At 35.1% G+C, this 20,207-nt stretch overlaps 2 protein-coding genes across 21 annotated transcripts in view; one reads left to right on the top strand and one right to left on the bottom strand.

Moving 5' to 3' along the window:
- Positions 1–2,729: 2,729 nt before the first annotated feature.
- On the bottom strand, positions 2,730–13,497 carry LOC110460757 (protein CDV3 homolog). The gene is made up of 5 exons (XM_021513873.1): positions 13,134–13,497; positions 10,474–10,556; positions 9,503–9,645; positions 7,146–7,389; positions 2,730–6,788 (listed from the first exon to the last, which is right to left on the bottom strand). The coding sequence occupies exons 1-5, from the start codon at positions 13,359–13,361 to the stop codon at positions 6,680–6,682; spliced, it is 807 nt and encodes a 268-aa protein (XP_021369548.1). The 5' UTR covers positions 13,362–13,497; the 3' UTR covers positions 2,730–6,679.
- A 5,644-nt stretch (positions 13,498–19,141) lies between these two features.
- LOC110460779 overlaps positions 19,142–20,207 on the top strand; it is a 56,099-nt gene continuing 55,033 nt past the window's right edge. For all 20 annotated transcript variants that reach the window (XR_002464058.1, XM_021513929.1, XM_021513913.1 and 17 more), the window contains exon 1: positions 19,142–19,244. The gene's annotated coding sequence lies outside the window, so the exon portion shown is untranslated. The remainder of the gene's footprint in view (positions 19,245–20,207) is intronic.

Below are 20,207 nucleotides of genomic sequence, written 5' to 3'. Positions count from 1 at the left end.
AATAATGAAAGCTCATTGATTTCTGTGTATCATAAAGAATTCTACACAACTATAAAATATCTGATCTTGGGATCTTTGCCCTTTGTACCATTATGAATGGAAGGGACCACAATGCACTTTTTGAGACATCCAAAGATTTACCCAGGAATAAAACCAAATGACAGGGTATTGTCCAACATTATGAAAAGAATTCAGACTGTGTCATGAACTCGACACCCTTTTTTGGCCTGTTGAAATTCCCAAAAATACTTACGTAATGTTATCATTATTAGACTACATGTTTTGCTCTTGGTATAAAAACTTTTTGTTTTGTCATTGCAGGGAAAGAGAAGACAACTCCAAAGAAGCAGGGAAAACAAAAGACGGTCCCAGGTGAACGGCAAACAAAGGGAGATAATTTGCACAAATTTCAAACAGACTTATGACATAATAGACAATGTAATGTAAAGTGCAATCTGTCAAGTCTGAACTCATCCAGGTTTTTCTGATAACAGGGTTCACTTCATTTTACAGAGAAATCTAAAAGTGGGATTCAATGGGAGACACAGCCAATTTAATTAAGACATGTGACAATGGTTTAACCCTTTCACCATTGAAGACCATAATGGAATCAATGCATGGTTGAGTCTACTAAAGTTACATAGGGGTGAAAGGGTTAAAACAATTTTAAAAAAATTAATGAACCTGCATTTCCATATTTAAAAGAATGAAGATCTTCATCCATTTAGTTATTAATTGATGGCACTTAATTATCAATTGAAAATGGCACTCCTCTGACATTGTCACAATATACATGTAATCAGATCTGAACCATTTACACAATGTTGAAAATAGCATCTGTCATTCAATATGTTAAAATAATTGCTTACTACATGCATCATCATGAGACATATATATTTCAATACATTGTTCAACATTTTTTCTTCAACAATTTTGTTTAAAACTTGGTGTCATAGCATAAAAATGGTTTCAATTTGTTACATTTGTGCGAGAGCTGAAGCTATAATTTAAAAAACCCAATTCATCACGAGTGCAGATGTCAATATTTCTGAATTAAGACCGGTAAATGCTTACATATATATTTATTGTTTGATTAAGTGGATGTAGGAAGTACCTTATTGTAATGGTTTGACTAAATGTACACAACAGTACCTGCAATGTATGTAAATAAAAAATTTGTTTAACAAGTTTAACAAGTAATCTTTTTTATTTCTTCACTTTTCTACAGTTTTGAAAATTTAGTCACAAGGAATGCATGGTACTTTCCCACAATTCTGTAGCTGTGACCTTGACCTTATCAATTTTAGCTGTAAAGGCTTTTGAGAGATTGATGTCTGAAATATATATGAAACCTTAAGTCAGGAACCTGCAGCCAAAAATCTAATGAACCCATTACAATGTCCAGATTCTTTAGTTGTGACCTTGACCTTGAACATATGATATTACTGTATATTCACATGGACTCAAATGATCGATATAAAATATACTTGAATCGAGGTTATTAAAAGTTGATTCCAAAATTTTGTCAGGAACCTTCAGACACGCTGAATGTACTACTTCCCCTTTCAGATGTAGAGAGTATGTTACGGTGACCTTGACCTGGAATGAATAACCTCAACTTTATCAGTGGCTCCAGAGACTGATAACAGGAATAGTTTCGTCAAGTTTCATGAGCATGTATCCACCAGTAAGTGAAGGTTTTGAGTCAATGTGTTCGTATTTACAAGTCATGCGACACTTGATTAATCAGAGACCAGGGCCAACTTGTATAAAATATCTCAAATCTGAGATTTTTTCTCAAGTCTAAGATTTCCCATAGACAATACATTGCGTGAGATTTTCCTTAACTTTGAGATGTTTTATACAAGTAGGCCTAGGCACCCAAACTAGTAGAGTGGCTTTGTTGACATGGTACTGGATCATTATGATTCTGATTGCCTACTTGCCCGTGATCAACATCATGTCCAAATCATTACTCAGAAAAAGTCATCCCAAGGTTTTGACAAAATAAATGAATTTTCAAAATTTGCATACGTTGTATTTTTTTCCCCATCCTTCACAGGTATGTCTCCTGTTTTAGCCAAGAGAGATCAGCTTGTCACCCCTTAGGGGGAGGTAGCCCCGTGCAGAAAAGCATGCACTAAACTATGAGGTCTTAATAAGAGAAAGACGATCATGATGTCATAAAAAGGTGAATCGCGAACATTCTAATGCCAAATATGCTTTGTTTACAAATATGGCTATTGTTGGTAGAGTTGTGACTGAAAATACAGGATGGGAGAAAAATAATCATCCCCTACCTTGGTGATGAAACGGAGAAATCTCCCCTCGGATTGGAATTTTCTCTGTCACACCTCCAAGATAGGGGAAGACTCTATTAGTCATTCAGGTCAATGTCCTGTCCAAATATCTAAGCCACAGTAGTCAAGTGGTTAAGGCGTCTGCCCGTCTACGATCACCGAAACCTTAAGTTTCCTTAAATGACCACAGCTGTTCATAGGACAATAAACCCAAACAATCAAACCAAATGGCACTAGGCCACTTGACCTAGTTATGTTAATGTTTTATCAGAAAAGACTGATTTGGGGGACCTGGTCGTATTGAGCAAATGGTCACAATACAGTGTCCTGAAGAAAACTCAGTAGAAAAGTTTCAAAATGGTAGATTGCTGGTCACTTACTGAAAGCGGTACAATTTCAAAGTATCAATAAATAAAACCAAAGCTCAAACAATGGACTTATCATTTTTAATAATTATCATTTATCAGCACTTATGATGTGGATATTTCATTGAAATAGTAATGTTCAAACCAGATATAAAAATCATATTCTATAACTTAAACACCGATTACCTGCAAGGTTCTTTAACACGTGTTATTAATCATGAAAAGTTGGATCGGACAATAAAGAAATGTATTTTGTTACTCGTTAATAAAAACTCCAACAGGCAAAATTACATACCCAAAGTAGAGTAGATCGTTGTCATTCAAAACTACCTACCAGTAGGTTGCCAGATTTCTTTCAAATTTAAATTTTATCAAATGAAAAACAATAGAGGATTAAGGTTGTATGTAATACCTTATACAATAAAAACATTAAGTAATTTTCTGTTAATGCTTCGCTCTCATGCTACACACATAAACTAGCATCATAAAGTTTACATCGGTGTTATCAATGTATGGATCCACGTTTACCTTTGAAATTACCACTCTATGATAGATATTTTAACAGTTTCTATGAGTGGAGCTCTATTGGAAAGTGATACATATTGCAGCAATCCTTAAAAGCACCTCAATAGCATAATGGTGGGGGTTTTGGGGTTTTTTTCCACTGGGTGTACTATTCACAATCGCGCAGTAATCATTTTTTGCAAAAAATATATCCAAACAATTTCCATAGCTGATTGATCCAGTAATCCTTACAGTAGCACTTTGTACGATGGCCGTAAGACCCTATATCTGCAAATGCAGGTCCCCCAAAAATAAGATAATTTTAGCAAAGTTGCAAAAATTGGGCACTGCAAAAAAAAATTCACAGTGATCAGTTTAAGAAAGTCATCGTTGTTTTAGGGGGATTCTGGATTTATAAAGTTCTACCATAAACAATTAATTATTCCAACACATACAGTAGTAATATTGCACACAACATTGTTATGAGCACTTTTTACTTGAAACAAGATATTGTAAATATCTGTATGATCGTCAGGTGATGAATCTCTAGATAAACTCTAAACCGTAAATTCAGTATACTGTGCAATGCAAAATAGCCACTTTTAACACAGATTCTGTATCTAGAATGGAAATGAATATTTCATTTTACGAAAACCCAAGGTGACAAATGGCAATCTAATAAAGAAATAATCTCCTAACAAAAACAGCAGCACGATCTAAATATAGTCCTGTCCGAAGTGAACATGATGATAAGGATTGGACAGGTTTAGAAAATTAGAATAGAACTACATGAACAATAAAATCTAAGAGGTCAGATAAGCACATGTTGACACACCTGAAGGCTCGAGATATCGGAGGTATGCTTGTCATAAACATATATATTCTTGTAAACATTTTCTACATTACTTCACAGAATCCACCAAGCTGTATCTGTCCACACATAATAAAATCCTGGATCTAGCAACTGTATACATTGTACTAGTGATGGAGATTGGGACGAGGTTAAGGAACAGCATATTTACTGATTTTGAAAAAGCGTCCCAAAATTATGATATATTTGAAATTGCCACTCTTTCCCATTAATACCCTAGTGATATCCTTTTTTTAGAGATGTAAAGAAACAACCATGGGCTCATATTTAGCAAAAACAAACTGTGTACGGATGACACATCTGGTGCAGACTCATGTGGATCACACAGTCATGTGATAAAGCTTGATACATGTGTATAACATTCGGTCTGAAACACATACACTCCGAATCCAATGGGACAAAATCGGTAATATTTTTTCCACATTTTCTCCCAAGTGCACTTTAAAACCAGATTATGAAAATGCCATGAAAAGTCTTTTGTCTTTCCCCCCTCCCTCCTCAAATCTAGATCCCTCACTGATCTTTTGCGTACAGATCAGCAATAACATATTTCATTTCAATAAAATATTGCAACATTCACTCCATTGTCAATAAACAAAACAGATATTTAATTCAGAAGATGAACTGATAAAACACTTTCCAGAATCAAATCCAAGTCAAATAGATGTCTGGATGTTTGATGTACAGTAAAAAAAGGACCTCACAAACATTCCAACACGGAGAAGGATCAAGCACTTTGAATGAGTGATCAATTCATCTGTACATATCAAATGTGTCATCAATTCATGTGTACATAACAAATGTGTCATCAATTCATGTGTACATTTCGAATGTGTCATCAATTCATGTGTGCATTTCAAATGTGTCATCAATTCATGTGTACATTTCAAATGTGTCACCAATCATTTGACCTTGTCCTAGTTAACAAAAGGCAAATTACATCTCTTAAAAGTGAGGAACTCTTCTAGAATGGAGATAAAGTTACAGTGTGGTAGCATATTCCTTAACATTAGACATCAAGAACAACGGGTAGGGTATGAATAATTGAAAATTAAAAAGCTAATGATATAAGGTATTTAATAAGCACATCATCAGCTCTCAGTCTGTCATCACAAGACACTTCAGTCATAATCAATCAAAAATAAAGTTATCTATAACCATGACAAGCATCACATACCAATAAATTTATTAAACCTGTTGTGTTTGAAATACCTGTGCTAAATATTCCCCATTCTCATCACATCTTGTAGAGAGTCCATTTTGTTTATCACAAATATACATTTAAATCAAAAATCAATCAGCATGTTCAGAAACTGAATGGCTACACTACTCCTCACAAAAAAATAGAGGTTGAGTCACAACTAGCATGTTTTTTGTCCTCTATCAAGCTGTATTTACCCTCAACTGTTCCCTTCTACCCATTTGTATAAATCAGTACAAGCATCATGGGAAGTACTGCTGAAAACGCTGGTGTCCTTCTGCAGGGAATGTCTGTACTTTCAGTACCAGAATCTGAAATGTCAGCGGTTTCACTGACACAACGACTGCTCTTATTGTACCTGTGGATTTTATCCTTGGTCTCAAAAACTCTTCTTTTTTTATGAAAAATGGATACATAATACATTCAGAAAACAAGTACATTATCGGAACAAAATATTACCCTATTTTTCCCGTTATTAACAACATTAACTTATTTCTGTCTCTTATGCTTTCTAAAACACGTAGAACCTCCCTTCAATAGATGGCAGAGTTACACAAGCTATCCCTCAAAGTATCAGTAAAAGACAAAATTACTCGCAAAACTGTCTATAGAAAATATACGTATCGATCTTTCTTTTAGAACTACTGTTAATATTTGTGGTGGAAAATATCTATTTACAGCAAAAAACATGTCTTAATTAATCAGTATCCAACTCTAAGAGTTGTTTTTGTTTTTTCGCATGCAAAACATATAACAACAATACAATGTATGTTATCATTCAATACTTGGCATCATTCGAACCAGTTAAGCACTCAGGTTTCTGTGTATGACCAGACATTTTCTCTATATACGATAAGAAGCATGTCTATTATTATTAGTCAGGGCTTTCAGTTGACTCTGGACATTCTGCAATTTCAGAAATCAAACAATGTTTTTCCTGAAATTTAAAGAGTCAAAATACATTTCATATAGATGTTTTCTTCAAATCCTTAGAATCAGAGCTCCTTTTGGGGAGTCAGAAACACTCAAAGGTCTTATGAAAGCCCTGATTTTTAAGAACATGTTTACTAGCAGTGCAATCATGAACCTCCAATAGAACCACTGACCAGTGGCATGGTCAACAACTGTGACACTCTGATAATGAACCAGCTGTTTCAATGCGACGATGACAAGAGACATCACCATGGAAATGTACCATCATGACAGTGAACCAACTGTCATATCATGACAGTGAACCAACTGTCATTTCATGACAGTGAACCAACCGTGACATCATCACAAAGAATCAGCTGTGTTGCTGTGACAACAAACCAGCTCTTGTTGCCATGACAATGAACCAGCTATGTTGCCATGACAATCGGTTGTACATGACAATCAGTTGTGCCATAATGCAGCCTAACAAAGCTGCTTCCCGTTATCTACAAATATATAAATAGTGTCAGTCTTGTAGAGCAGCATATTTGTTCCCTAGGGACACCTGCATATTTGCTTTTGAAGAATCATCCATTTGTTTGCCGCCCCCTTGGACACGCTCAAAATTGCCAACCCTGCAACACAAAAGTTTCAAATCAATGTACATTCTTGTATTTAGCCTATATTTATACTTTACTTTGCCTGGGCATGGCTGTATTTACGAAACCAGGGTCCTGATTATAGCATTTAAAATCTACACCCATAGAGTACAATTTCAGTGGTATATCAAAGCAGTGATATTCTCGGTCCAAGATCCCTCTGCTCCGAAGGGTGTTTTGGAACCTCTCTTTAACACTTAAGCTTTATGATCACAGAAAAAGTTCTCAGAAAAGTTTATAACAGCAACTGGCCTTTGGTCCAGGTGAGCTAACAAATTAGTTAGTGCAACAAATATTTGCTTTACCGACAGGGTTAAACAAGTTTTTTCTTACCCTGATGGCCCCCAGGCTGCCACCTCTGGTGCACCGCCCCCAAGAGTTGGGAAGTCGTCTTCACTCTTCAGGTTTGGCGCTCCTTTCTTCCTTCTCATCATAGCGGCCCTGCTGGGGCAGTCAGAGTCCCCTGAACCTTGAGACCCGCGGGCCCCGGGAGGCACATACTTGGTAGGAGCCTTGGGAGCCTCTTCCTTGGATGGCTCCTCAGCTGGTGTAGGGGGAGCTTCCTCTACTTCTACTTCTGCAAAAAAGAAATGTTGCAGGTGATCAAACTTATACCCAAAACCATTGGCATCCATTTATGAAGTTGCCCAGATTCACAGGGGCTAAAACTTTTGTCATTCCTTGGTCCAGCCCAGAAAGTCGGGGTCCTTACATGGTTTTTGTAGGTCTTCCCACAACATAAAGGTCAATGAATAACGCTATTTAAAAGTAAACACTATGTAGTCTAAGATGAAAATAACCCCTTTAATTATGATTAAGCGCCAAAAATGGCAAGATATTTTTTATTTTTTTCACTTTGACAACATGGGAACATGTAGGTCAGACAGACTTTTTATAATATTTTAGCTAGGTCCGCTAGTCAATTTTTGGGGCCCTGAACTTTGGACATAGGAAATGTTTAGCCTCTGCTACCAACACTATATCAAACAAGGCAAAGTATTGCCATCAATACATGCTTCTCGACCTCCCAACAATCTTACTGTCAAAAATAAATAGGGTCTTGTACCCCACTCTATTTATAGTGGGGTACGAGACCTATTTTCACTAAATGACACTCCCCCATGGCCAGAGGTAATCACATACAAAATTTGGAAATTGTACGCGACAGAGTATATCCAAGCTAGTGTTGGTTATAGGTTGAGATTTCAACATCGATGATCGGATATAATCGGTTAGTGTCAATCGATCCATTTTCGTTTATTAATCGGTAAGCCTACCGTTACATAATCCTTAAAAAAATATTACTTATTTTTTAACAATGGCATGGCTTTTCCTTTTACAAATGTATTAATACTACGAATGAAATTTCAACTTTTCTGCGTAGTTTCGTATCTTTATTGTTTATCATACCATTTCAACGTACCAATCTCTATTGATGAACAGTTATCATTTATATTTTTTGCAATTGATTATGTTTAAATAGCATGATTGGTAAGAAAATATAGTTAAGAGTAAAATGACATAGAACTCTCATTATCTCTTAGTGAAAATGAAAGTAGAACCTTGCCGATGTTGACATCTCATAATCGATTGTCGGGAATCAGTTGCCTTTCCGATTAGATATTGATTATGATCGGGACAACACTAATCCAAGCTAAATGAGCTATGCCCCGAAACAAAGTATTCCAAAGTGAACAAATGGCAATAACTAAATGTATAAAGATAGATGGGCAAAGCTGGGCTAGACACTAACTTTTTTTGCTTGGTAGTCCAAAGGACTAGTTGAATAGATTATTTACTAGTCCTTCGTCAATGTAACTAGTCCCAGATTTCCTGATAAGGACACATCGCGATCTACAGCACGAAACATAAAAAGTAATCAACTATAGGGACTTGAAATAATTACTGCCATAAAAATATGGTGAAGTTTTGGGAAAAGTTTGACAATTATCATGCAATATATCTTATTTTAAGCTGTGTTCTAAATTTTAAAAAGATATCGTCTTATTTCATAATAATATTTTTCACAAGTCCAAAGGATCAGTTAGGTTAGGTGATTCAATAGTCCTCGTTGAAAACTACTCGTCCAGGAGGACTAGCGGACTAGTGTTAGTGTCGACTCCTGCGAAAGACTTAATTGCAGTACACAACACTCTGGAGATTATAGGTAACAGGGTATACATAGGACATGCCCTGGACAAAGTGACAATCTGAAAACGACTTGACCGATGGAGTATGTATACAAAGCGTAGCCCCCTCAAGCCCCCGTACTACCAGCAAGGGACTAATAACTGGCGTGGATGTATTCAGATTAAATGCCAGATTGCATATGCTTTCCAAACTGTTTTCTTTAAACCATCATAAATCTTTTACTTCAATTGATGAATAGCAGCAAGAGTCCAAGTGACAATGTGTTCACCCAGTAAAAGGGCCACAGTTAAAACCTAGACACAGGCAATCCTGATTTGAATTATATATTACCCCATTAACATTGCATATCAATAGCAGCAAGAGTCCAAGTGACAATGTGTTCACCCAGTGAAAGGGCCACAGTTAAAACCTAGACACAGGCAATCCTGATTTGAATTATATATTACCCCATTAACATTGCATATCTATATATAATAATTAGTATCTAGGAATGTTGTATATATGACTGAACATATGAAGATATTAGAACTTGAACTCACTTTTTTTTTTCTTCTTAACCTCCGCTCGAGGCTTGCCTGATTGGGATGTATTCCATGGACCAGACGTGTCACGTTTCTCACCACTTTCTCCATCTTCATCATTTTCATTGTCTTTATCATCTTCCTCTACCTCTTCTTCTTTACTGCATATCAAATTTGAAAACGTTTTATTTGTCAAATCCATTAAATATTACAACTTTTTTTCTGAAAAAATTGAAGCTCTATTTTTCCAATTTCATCAAAATATTAAAACATTTATCTGCTTGAATTTTGTGAAAATGTTGCAGTATTGTTATTTCCTCTCTTATTTTTATTTTTTTAAATCCACAATTGTCTCAGTCAGAAACAAACTTGAGTGGGTGATCGTTACTAAAGTCATGTGAAGCAAGTTCCATAAAAATTTTAAAAAATATGTAATTTGTTCAAAACTGAGCTTGTAGTCAATACTCTTAGTTATGTGTAGAAAGTTTCATGAAAATCATCAAAGCATTCCTTCAAGAGTAATCTTACAGAACCAAACTTGGATGCTGAAATCCAACCTGGCTCCCAACAGCCATACTGAATTTCTGATCAGACTGCATGCTGGCATCCATATTGAATTTCAGATCCGAGTCAAAAACAAACTTCAGTGGGTAACTGACATTTGTGGGAAGTTTCATGAAATCATTAAGGCATTCCTTTAAGAGTCATCTCATGGAAACCTTTGTGTGGACAACATTAACCATAGGATCATGGTCAGTCAATATAAGTTATTTCTTTTAAATTCTGGTCCTCAAAGGCTAGAAATATACTTTTGACTCTGAAATTAGTCCTCATCTATCATACATTTAGTTATAAATAGTATTCTTTAATCAAACGTATTTCTTTGTAAACAGTTAAAACTATACATCAGTGGACTTAAATACTGACCAATGAAATTCAACTAATAAATGAAGAAGAATGTTAGTTGATCATCAATGGCCATCACTTACTTTTTAATTTGCAGGTTTTGTATCCTTAATCCTGAGTAATCTTTCTCAGCCTCATCCTCATAGTCCACCCATTCTTCATCTTCCTGAAAACAGATCAGTATTAAATCTTAATTTCATTCGACTACAACTAGCCTAGACAATCATGGGTCGACACTAAGACCAGTCCGCTAGTCCTGGTCTCGTAGATTTCAGTAAGGATTAATGAATTACCTAACTGGTCACTTGTAAAAAAACATGATTATGAAATAAGAATATTTTTTTTTTTAAATTTAGAAAACTGCTTAAAATAAGATATATTGCATGATAATTGTCAAATTTTTCCCAAAACCTTTTCCATACTTTTATGGCAGTTATTTGAAGTCCCCTACAGTTGATTACTTTTGATGTTTCATGTCGTAGATCATGATGTTTCCTTAAGGAAATCTTGGACTAGTTACATTGGTGAAGGACAAGTAAATAATCTATTCAACTAGTCCTGTGGACTACCAAGCAAAAACAGTTAGTGTCTAACCCTGACAATGGTGGCAGTGATTGTTTAAAATCTATACATAAGACTGAACTATTTTAGACAAGTTACCAGCTATATACAGGTCCAGTACACTCTGCCGATTGAGCTATATAGCTATAAAGACCTATATAGCTATATACACCTATAAATTATAGCTGTATTGAGCTATACTTTCTCTGATTTCAATTTTCATTAAATTAAAGCAAGCTTAAGGTCGCATAAAACAATAAGGTTTTTGGTAATGGTGACTACAAAAAGCATAGTTAGAAGTTTATTTTCATTTTTCATAAATGTGAAATTTCCGATTTTTTTACATCATTATTTTTTAAAAAGAATACTTATACTTAATGTCTTTTGTTATCAACCTAATGATACAATCTTCTTTTAAAAGCGACTTTGTTTTGTTTTCCTTAAAAATGAAAATCGCTTGAAAATAGCTCAAAAGACCTATTTCAGATAGGTCAATAGAGCTATTATAGGTCTTTACAGCTATATACTAGCTCAAATTATCCTGTCTGCAGGGACATTGGATTTATGTGGTCCTGTTATGTTTTTCTATTACTTATGTGAGTGTTTGTTTGGATTACATTTTGTATTTTTGAAACACTTTATTTAGAATACAAATTTTGATACAACTGCACATTGCCAAAGTTGCAGATAGTAAATGATTTTTCATCGTTATATGAAATTTTACAATCATCTAGTCATGCTAAATGCATGTCAGTCAGGTAAATTCATTTTTGTTTTTCCGTGTGTTGTGCTTGTTTAAAAGTTTCCAGCATCCTTCATCATATATACCTTGTGCATGTACATGTAAAATTGTTTGTAAAATATCTGATTGTTTCTGGACCCGATCTGTTTGAATGGCACAACTGACCATTATATCCAATTGTCTAGAGCAAAGACATGCATCATGATGGCTGTGACAAATAATCAATTATATCTGGTTTATGCCCATTTGTGTGCCTTGTGGTTTTGTTGTCAATACCCAAGTTCTTGATGAGAGGACTTGAGGAAGTGACATTCCTTTAACTTAGATTTACGTGGTAGTGTCTTTGATTAAGCAAAAGATGCTTACCCTATCCGAAACACCTGGTCTTATTCGCCTTGTACGTTTTCAAGGTTCTCCCTGTTAATCCTAATCATATTTTGCCCAAATTTTAATGAATTTTATTCATTATTATGTTATTGTTGACATTGGTATTCTCATTGGTGTTTTATTTATACTAAATTTTATGTTTTTATTGAATTGGGCTCTCTTTTGTGGTTTATTCAAAAGGGATAATTCTGGAGGGGCATGGGATTCTGGAACTTTCAAAGACAGTCTCAAAATCTTCCAGTAAACAGGCAGACATATCTTAATCATATTTAATGGATCTGCAATTATAACTTAAATATATATTAACATCATGCTCAATAGTATTCTTTGTAGATTTTAATTTTCTAGGCTTTCCCAACAGACATTTTTGGATCCTTCCATCATATTGTTAACGAAACTGATATAATATATATATATATATCCTATCAAATTAGCAGAAAACACAACAGCCTTTTTTTCAATTCCTTTGCACGAATGAACCTTATTATTTCAATATTATGCAGCAGAGCTGTATTTGGTCGATCGCCGGCGACCTGATCTAGATCAATTGGTAGAGCCTCTGTCCCTTGTTCGAGCCCCAGTCTGGCTGTGTATTTCTTTTTCTCCTGTTACAATTAGAGTCTTTTCATCAACGTGGCCTTTCCTGTGGTGACAGGGAGTTAGATTTGATATATACAACTTACATGTTTGAATTAAATATGCATTGTCAATATAATCTTTTAAACCCCATAAATCTCGAACATTATATTTTCGGGTAGGACCGATACATCCAAATGCGAAAAATCTTGAATTTCTCTTGTTCGAAATCATTGCCCGACGATGCAAAATTCTGACTCAATAACGCTTAGTTTATTTATTCAGAAGTTCAACTGTACACTCTTCAACTAAAAATGCCAATCCCATTTGTATCAGACAATGTCAATATAAGATGTACCTACAACAGAAAATGAAACTGTCAACGGGCCGCTGTCAACACCAGATGTTAGCCCGAATTTCCCAATAGAAAAGTAAACATACAAGACTGGACAATAAAAATATCACCGTCAGTTATACCTTATTTAATCTGACATTTCCGGTATTTGTTGAGTCGGAATTCGACGTGGCAGCATTCTCTTTATCTTTCTTTTTCTTCTTCGATTTTGTGGTTTGGCTGCCGGTGTTATCTTCGGGTACGAAATTGTCATGCTTCGACAGGATATCACTTGGTGTTGTTTTTGACTTGTTTTTCTTTTTACCTTTGTCTTTCTTCGCAAAAAAGTCGTCAAGACTTGAGTCCGCCATTGTGTTTTAACTTGTCTTTAGATGAATTGTAAGAAATTATGTAAAAAATACACTCTTTATACGAAGAAACTTGAAACGTGTGGTCTATCCCCTCCATATGCGCATGCTTTTCTTGGAGAGATTTTCAGGACCGCAGAAATAGTACTTCCGGTAAAATAGGCCAGTCTTAATTATTTTTTAAATGAAAATATTAATTAGATGCTACCTGTGTTAATATGAAATGATCGAAAAAAATAGTTATGTTTCCTTGAATGACGAGGAAACAGCTCCGAGCACGACAGAGCAAATTGTGGTAACTAGTATTCAACGCAAGACTGATTCCGCGCACTGACTTGTTGAGTACCGCTGGAATTCCAGATCTTCATCTTCATCTGATTGACTTTCTCCGTCGATACCGACGATAACGGAAGTAGGGTCGTTGTGCTGTTGTGCGTTAATTATGTACAATGATGCTTTTTTTGATTTTTTTTTGTTATTTGCTATAGGATAAAAACAGGTTAAAAGCATTGAGTGAGTGTTAGTTTATGTTGTAGTTTTTGTATGTTCGATTATGTTGTATGTGGTGCATGTCCTGAATTCTGCTAGTGTATTTGATTGAATTATTGTTGTGGGAAGGAGGTTCCATTGTATTATGGTGTATGGAAAGAATGAGTGTCTGTATGTGTCTTTGGATGTGTAGATATGTCTGTAACTAAGGTCGTATCCTTGACGTGTTCTGGTGTCTGCCGGGATGAGATTGTTAGTGTGTATCTATCTATATATTCTGCATCACCCTCTTTCGAGTATTATATGCAGCGTGCGCGTCTGTGCATGTTAAAAGGTATTTTGTGGTGACCGAGATAGAAATGATAAAGTGCGGACTGGTGCATGCATAAGGGAGAGCGAGAGGAAAGAAAGAAAAGTGTGATGAGAGAGTATTTGGTGCTTAGAAATGTCTATCAGTTTAGACCTGCTACTGCCCATACAAGGGCATATTTTATGGAACCTCTACGGACGTATGTTGATAGCTCCTGTTGTACAAAATAGCGGATCTATAATGGACTTTGAGTCGGGGTGTGAGGGAGGGGGGGGGGGGGGGAAAATAATAGTTTGAAGAATGTTTACCTAATATATAGTAACATACACTCAAACTGTGCTGTATTTGGAAAGAGTTCTGATTCGGTGTTGGTCATATCATCTCTGGCCACCTTTAGGAACTCTTTCCAATACAGAGCCAGAAATAGTTTATTCGGGTAGGTGAACTATGTATTGCTACTTGTTGGTGTATTATTTTGTAGAGAAGAATAATGCGTATTCTTGTTCTGCGTGTGTGTATTGTTGGCCATTGCAAGTTATGTATCATGTCTGTGATGTTATATGGTATGCCTGATAATTTGGAATATGAGTATGATGTGTAGAATAACTAACAAATACCAGAGACGTATAATACATAATACGTCTCTGCAAATACCAAGAAAAATAGTTAAAATATATAATTTTATATGCAGACGAAAATTATGTATTTAAGTGAATTGTAAGAAATTATGTAAAAATACACTCTTTATACGGAGAATCGGAATTTATAAAAAAAAAAAAAAACTAAAGAAACTAACGTTAAATCATGTTGACAGATATGAAATATCACTTGAGGTATATTATGTTAAGGATTTTTCATCCTTCTTAGGCCCTAATACATATATGGTTTTTTTTTAATCTTGTTGTATTTTCTGTCGTCATTTCCGTTTTAAATACGTATCGGGGATTCCGATGCTGTGGGAATGGTCTAGAGAAATTCAACGCAGAAAAATACAAAACATTACATTAAGGATCCGATCATCCAGAAGTAAATTATACAATGAAAGAAGGAAACCTGGATAAGGAATAAAAAAAAGTAAATCAAGAAAAGATCTGGGCGTCATATTTGACAATTCACTTAAATTCAGTGTACATATAGGCATAGCGGAATGTGCAAAAAAGGCAAACAGGATGACAGGGCTAATAAGTAAATGTTTCTGCCATTATATAAAGCTTTGATAAGACCACAGCTTGAGTATGCCGTTACAGTATGAAATCAAATGCTCTTAAGGGATATATAAGCTATAGACGGAGTACAAAGACGTGCAACAAATCATACAGCGAAAGGCTATTGATTCTTGGTCTTCCAACATTTGGAGTACAGGAGGAAAAAGAGTGATGTTATCCAAATGTATAGGCTAATGACTAACATAGACAATCTTAGCCAAAAAGGTCTGAAAATGATAAAACCAAATATTAATTAAATAATATCATTTTTTAATTTTCATTGACCTCTTTATCAGGGACAAATATACCTAAGTATCAAAATTAAGTCCCTGTCACTATGATAATATTTTTTTTTTTTATCGAGAACAGTCGTTAAAAAACCTAAACAAATAGTGTTTATTTCAGCTTGTGATACGGACTAACCTACTAAAAGCCGGTATAATAATAATAATAATAATAATAATAATGCTTTATTTATACAAGGTAGCTCAATTAGTTACAAAACTATTCTCCCTTGAGGCCTTCTCTACAATCTACGGCAATAATATATACAGACTAATAGCATTAAATATGAATATAAATTCAGGTATAATCAAAGGCAATATTGCATAGATTTGAAATACAATTCTAGCATAATTACAGCCAAATATGTTGCTGTAAAATGTATAAAAATTAATTGTACATGGACACAATGCAATTATATTATCAATACTTAAATATGAAATCAAGAAGCATATACATAGTAATTTACAGACAACATTGCAAAGATTGTAAGCTTAGATTCTAGTATAGGAACTTGATAACATGGAGGATACAGCATATGGTCATAGTATATATATGGATCAAACAAGAATTCAGAGGTGAAGAAATTAAGTGTTGTTTCTTTCATTTTATTGACAGACAGACCTGTGCGAAATTAATGACTCATGTATTGTTATGGAATGTAATATGTAAATTTGCTTCGTATTACACATATATCGCATTTTAAAGTTTTATCATGAACAAATCTTATTTTGTCTTTAGTTTTAGACAAAAAGCTGGATCATGGGAACTGTTTCAGAGACCAGGGCCCGTATTCATTAAGCCGTTCTCTTGCCTAGTCAAATTTAGATTCTGTGCTCAAGCCCAATTTAATTTTCCGGGGACAAATTGATGGAAAAAAATCAACTTTTGTCAATGATTTGGAAGAAATTTACTGAGACGCACACCCAGCTGCTATTTTCAGTATCACAATCCTCGATATCCATGGGTTTCTCTCACTTTCGAGGGGGCTGCAGAATCGGGTTTTTTCTTCTGTGTCTTCTTCTAAATGACATTGAAACACAAATGTGCTAACCCCATTGCAACATTTGAGATCTTTATATGAAGTTTCTCTCGACTCCATAAAAACCTTGTTGTTTCCTAGTGACTTGCTTGGTAATACCTCACCTTTTGCCTTCATATTGACAAACACAAGTCCTTAAAATGGCAGTTGTTTATTCCTGTCCTGTTCAACGTTCAGCATTTAGGGTTATCCCAACAGCTGGTTTATGCCCGTTGTCAGTATAATGTGACCGGCTGGAATACCGTGCCGTGGCATGGCAGTACTCTAAAGTCGGCGTCAAATCTGCGCTATCGCCGGTAGGGAGACAAATACATCAACATACCCAGCTTCCAAGCACAAGTTCACGTAAGCACTTATGCATTACACACTTGGATGCACGTAAGTTGAATGACATCAGCTGTTCATAGGACGTTAAACAAAATAAAACCAAAGCCAACCAGACCCTCTTCCTCCTCACAAATCAAGTTCACTCTTTGATATTCCCGCTTAATCGTCAGTCGTAAATTAATGCAAGGACATACCTTTAGTCCCATTCGATGTGTTTTCACCAGGGAATTCTCGTTTTTTTTGTTAGACATGACACCGCTACAAATTAGTAGATATTTCTGGCATATTAACAAATCGTTCCCCTTACAACGTAACTTCCGGTTTACAGTAAAAATATAATTTCACAGATACATGATTTACAAGTATTACTATGCACTGGTTATTTTAGGATAACTCGCCAGTGTCATCACCTATTTTGCTGTAATTTGTGTTCAGAAAATATTTTCCTATCATTTAAGGTGAAAAATCGCTAGATGCACGTTTTAAAGACAAACTTCGTCTTAATAAAACTGTAATGTGTCTTAGGTCAGTAATATAAGATTTTGTAAATATGTCTTTATTATAACAAAACCTAGTTATGGTAACTGATTTGTGCCTCAGTTACAGTGCCAAGGAGAGATGGTTGCGTATGCGTAGCCGCTTTCATATATTGGCCCATGTCAACTAGGAACCGCCTCAAGGGTGTGAAAATCTGTCAATCATATTGATAGCGTCAAGCGATTACCTACTAATTCAATTTACTTACCTCAGTGTTTAAAAGTAGACATATAATTGTCATAGACAGCACAGTGCATAAGATGTATCGTAGAAGAATACATTTTTTAATATTAAATATAAACCTTGTTTTAGTATTGATGAACTAATTTTTAGTATTGATGAACTAATTTTCAGCATTGATGAACTAATTTTTAGTTATGTTGAACTCATTTTTATTATTGGGTGCCAATCATATATTGTTTGTACATTTTGAGATCATAGTTGTAGGTATGTTATGTATGCAAAATTGACATGTTACACTTTTAATAAAATAAATTGTGTTGTATTGTACCAGAGACGTATATATTATTATATATACTTCTCTGATCGTACGAATTCGAAATTTGTTATTGATCATATTTTAATACTGTTCATAGATAACAGCATTAACATGAAACTTAATTACAACAATGATTTCCAGTGTCTTTCCACTTACAGAACCAATTATCTACTAAATAATTTTCTAGTAATATGTTTGCGTGATTCACAATTACACAATTCACGGCGTTCGTATTTCCCGATGATAACTAAATTACGAATTAAAATTATTACCTTCTAGACACAATGAACTCTATGGTTCAGTGAACGAGTTAACGATCTAGAGTGGTTTTTTTTTTTAACCAAATGGACCATAATATGTCCAGCACATTTTCGGAGTTCCATGAGTGCTATATGCTTATTGCATCTGGTATTAACGTCTTATTTGGCGACATGGCAAGGGCGTGGTATAGTTTCTCTAATCTAGCGGAATATCACGTGAAACTGATACACATAGGTGAACAACCACCAAATGTCAAAACACGTCAAATTTAGTGTCAAAATATTAATAAAACGTATTAAAACTAGTTGTCATTTAATTTTTCGTAAATACATGTGAAGAAATCAGCAAGTGTTGCGCAAGTCTGACGTCAAACTCATAAATATGAAAAATAGGCATTACTGACTGATGGCTGATGGATAGTGGTATCAAACCGCACAGGGACCTGATAATTTGTTACAGCTATATTTGGACCTAAACTAAGGTGTTCAGAGTAATTTTACATCTTTAAGGGAATTACAGGGATACGTGATTCCGTTACAGTGTTAAGATAAGTCCACTCGTATCACCCGCAAAATCATCATACAGATAATTAGAGCGGTACACTTTGATTTCAAAGACGCATTTAATTCAGACTTTTGTGCTAGTGGTATAATCTATATATTCATTTTTGAACTTGATTTCTTTCCGCCACATTCAGTTCAAGTACATGTTAAATATTACTATATTTTTATTTTACAAATAACCTTTTTCAAAAGTTGAGACGGGCTCTTGAACTCCTTCTTTTCCGGAATCAGACTACCCTATCGGTTTGTAAATTATACCTTAACCGGAAGTAATTAACATTTTTAGCGTACCCTTTTTGTTCGCTGTCGGAAATCTGCCAGAGAAGCGGCATTTTCAACGAAGTCCTGCCTGATTTATCTACCTTATATGTGTAAGCATAAGTATAAGCAACCCGTTTCCCTAATGCACGTTAATAATACGCTAAAATGGTCGACAATACGTGTATTTTTCGACGTACTCTGACAAAGCCTTGCCTCGTGATGATACAGTGACGTCATAATTATTTTGTCCGGATATCACGGCGTGGTTTTGAAGATATGGCTCGCCGGTTTTGTACATTCCTGTTCAATTTGTAAATCAGTAGACTTATTTCATCTGTTTTGTTCATAGATTCCCCTCTTTGTCAATATACATCCATCAGAATTGAAGATGCCGATGCTCTTTGTGTACAATACACAGCCCCCCCGCCAATACACAACCCGGCCAGGCGTTTTGTCATTATTATCTGAAATGTTGACTTTTTTTAACAAGCTGACAAATTATTTTGGTTACACAGTGGTTTTTCTCTGGATATGTTTAACAATAAACACAGTTTTTTTTCTCTAGATCTGTTTAACAATAAGCTTTTCGACAGAACAGTGGAAAAAGTAGATCATGCGATGAGTGATCTCACTAAGATATGTTTGGCCTAACCCTATTCTGGAAAGAAAGCTGATGAATAGCAGGCTTCTTTTTAAGTTTCCAGCTTTAAATGAGAACACTGAGATGTAAATTAAAAAATAAAATGTTCGAAACTCATCCAGTGTGAAGTGATGTTTCCAAATGTCCTGGAGAGTCTTCGATTTGAGCATCAAAAACGCAATTTCCTAGTTTTACATAGAAACCTCTGACTATCATACCAAATTTATATCGCCCAAGTTGTCACTCAAAAGTTTTAATGCTGCAGGGCAAAATCTGAGACCACTTATGTGCACAATAGTCTTTCTAACTGCTGACATGAGTCATCGATCAGGCTTATGGATTTACAAGTTAAATTGACCATCTAGGTGTTTCAGAAGCAATTTAAATACACAAGAATTTGTAGAAACCTTGATATTAATCCAATACGGCAGTA

This window comes from Mizuhopecten yessoensis, unplaced genomic scaffold, assembly GCF_002113885.1.
Source record: "Mizuhopecten yessoensis strain PY_sf001 unplaced genomic scaffold, ASM211388v2 scaffold10479, whole genome shotgun sequence".
NCBI lineage: Eukaryota > Metazoa > Mollusca > Bivalvia > Pectinida > Pectinidae > Mizuhopecten > Mizuhopecten yessoensis.
Note: the sequence above shows the minus strand (reverse complement) of the source record. Positions and strands in the feature narration are given on the sequence as shown.

What these genes read in the sequence shown, in the direction of transcription:
- LOC110460757 (XM_021513873.1), bottom strand. Translation starts at nt 13,361, where the DNA reads ATGGCGGACTCAAGTCTTGACGACTTTTTTGCGAAGAAAGACAAAGGT. An exon ending in GAAATGTCAGATTAAATAAG is followed by an intron (nt 10,557 to 13,133) that starts GTATAACTGACG and finishes ATCTGTTTTCAG; the next exon opens with GAAGATGAAGAATGGGTGGA. An exon ending in GCAGCCTGGGGGCCATCAGG is followed by an intron (nt 6,789 to 7,145) that starts GTAAGAAAAAAC and finishes TTTGTGTTGCAG; the next exon opens with GGTTGGCAATTTTGAGCGTG.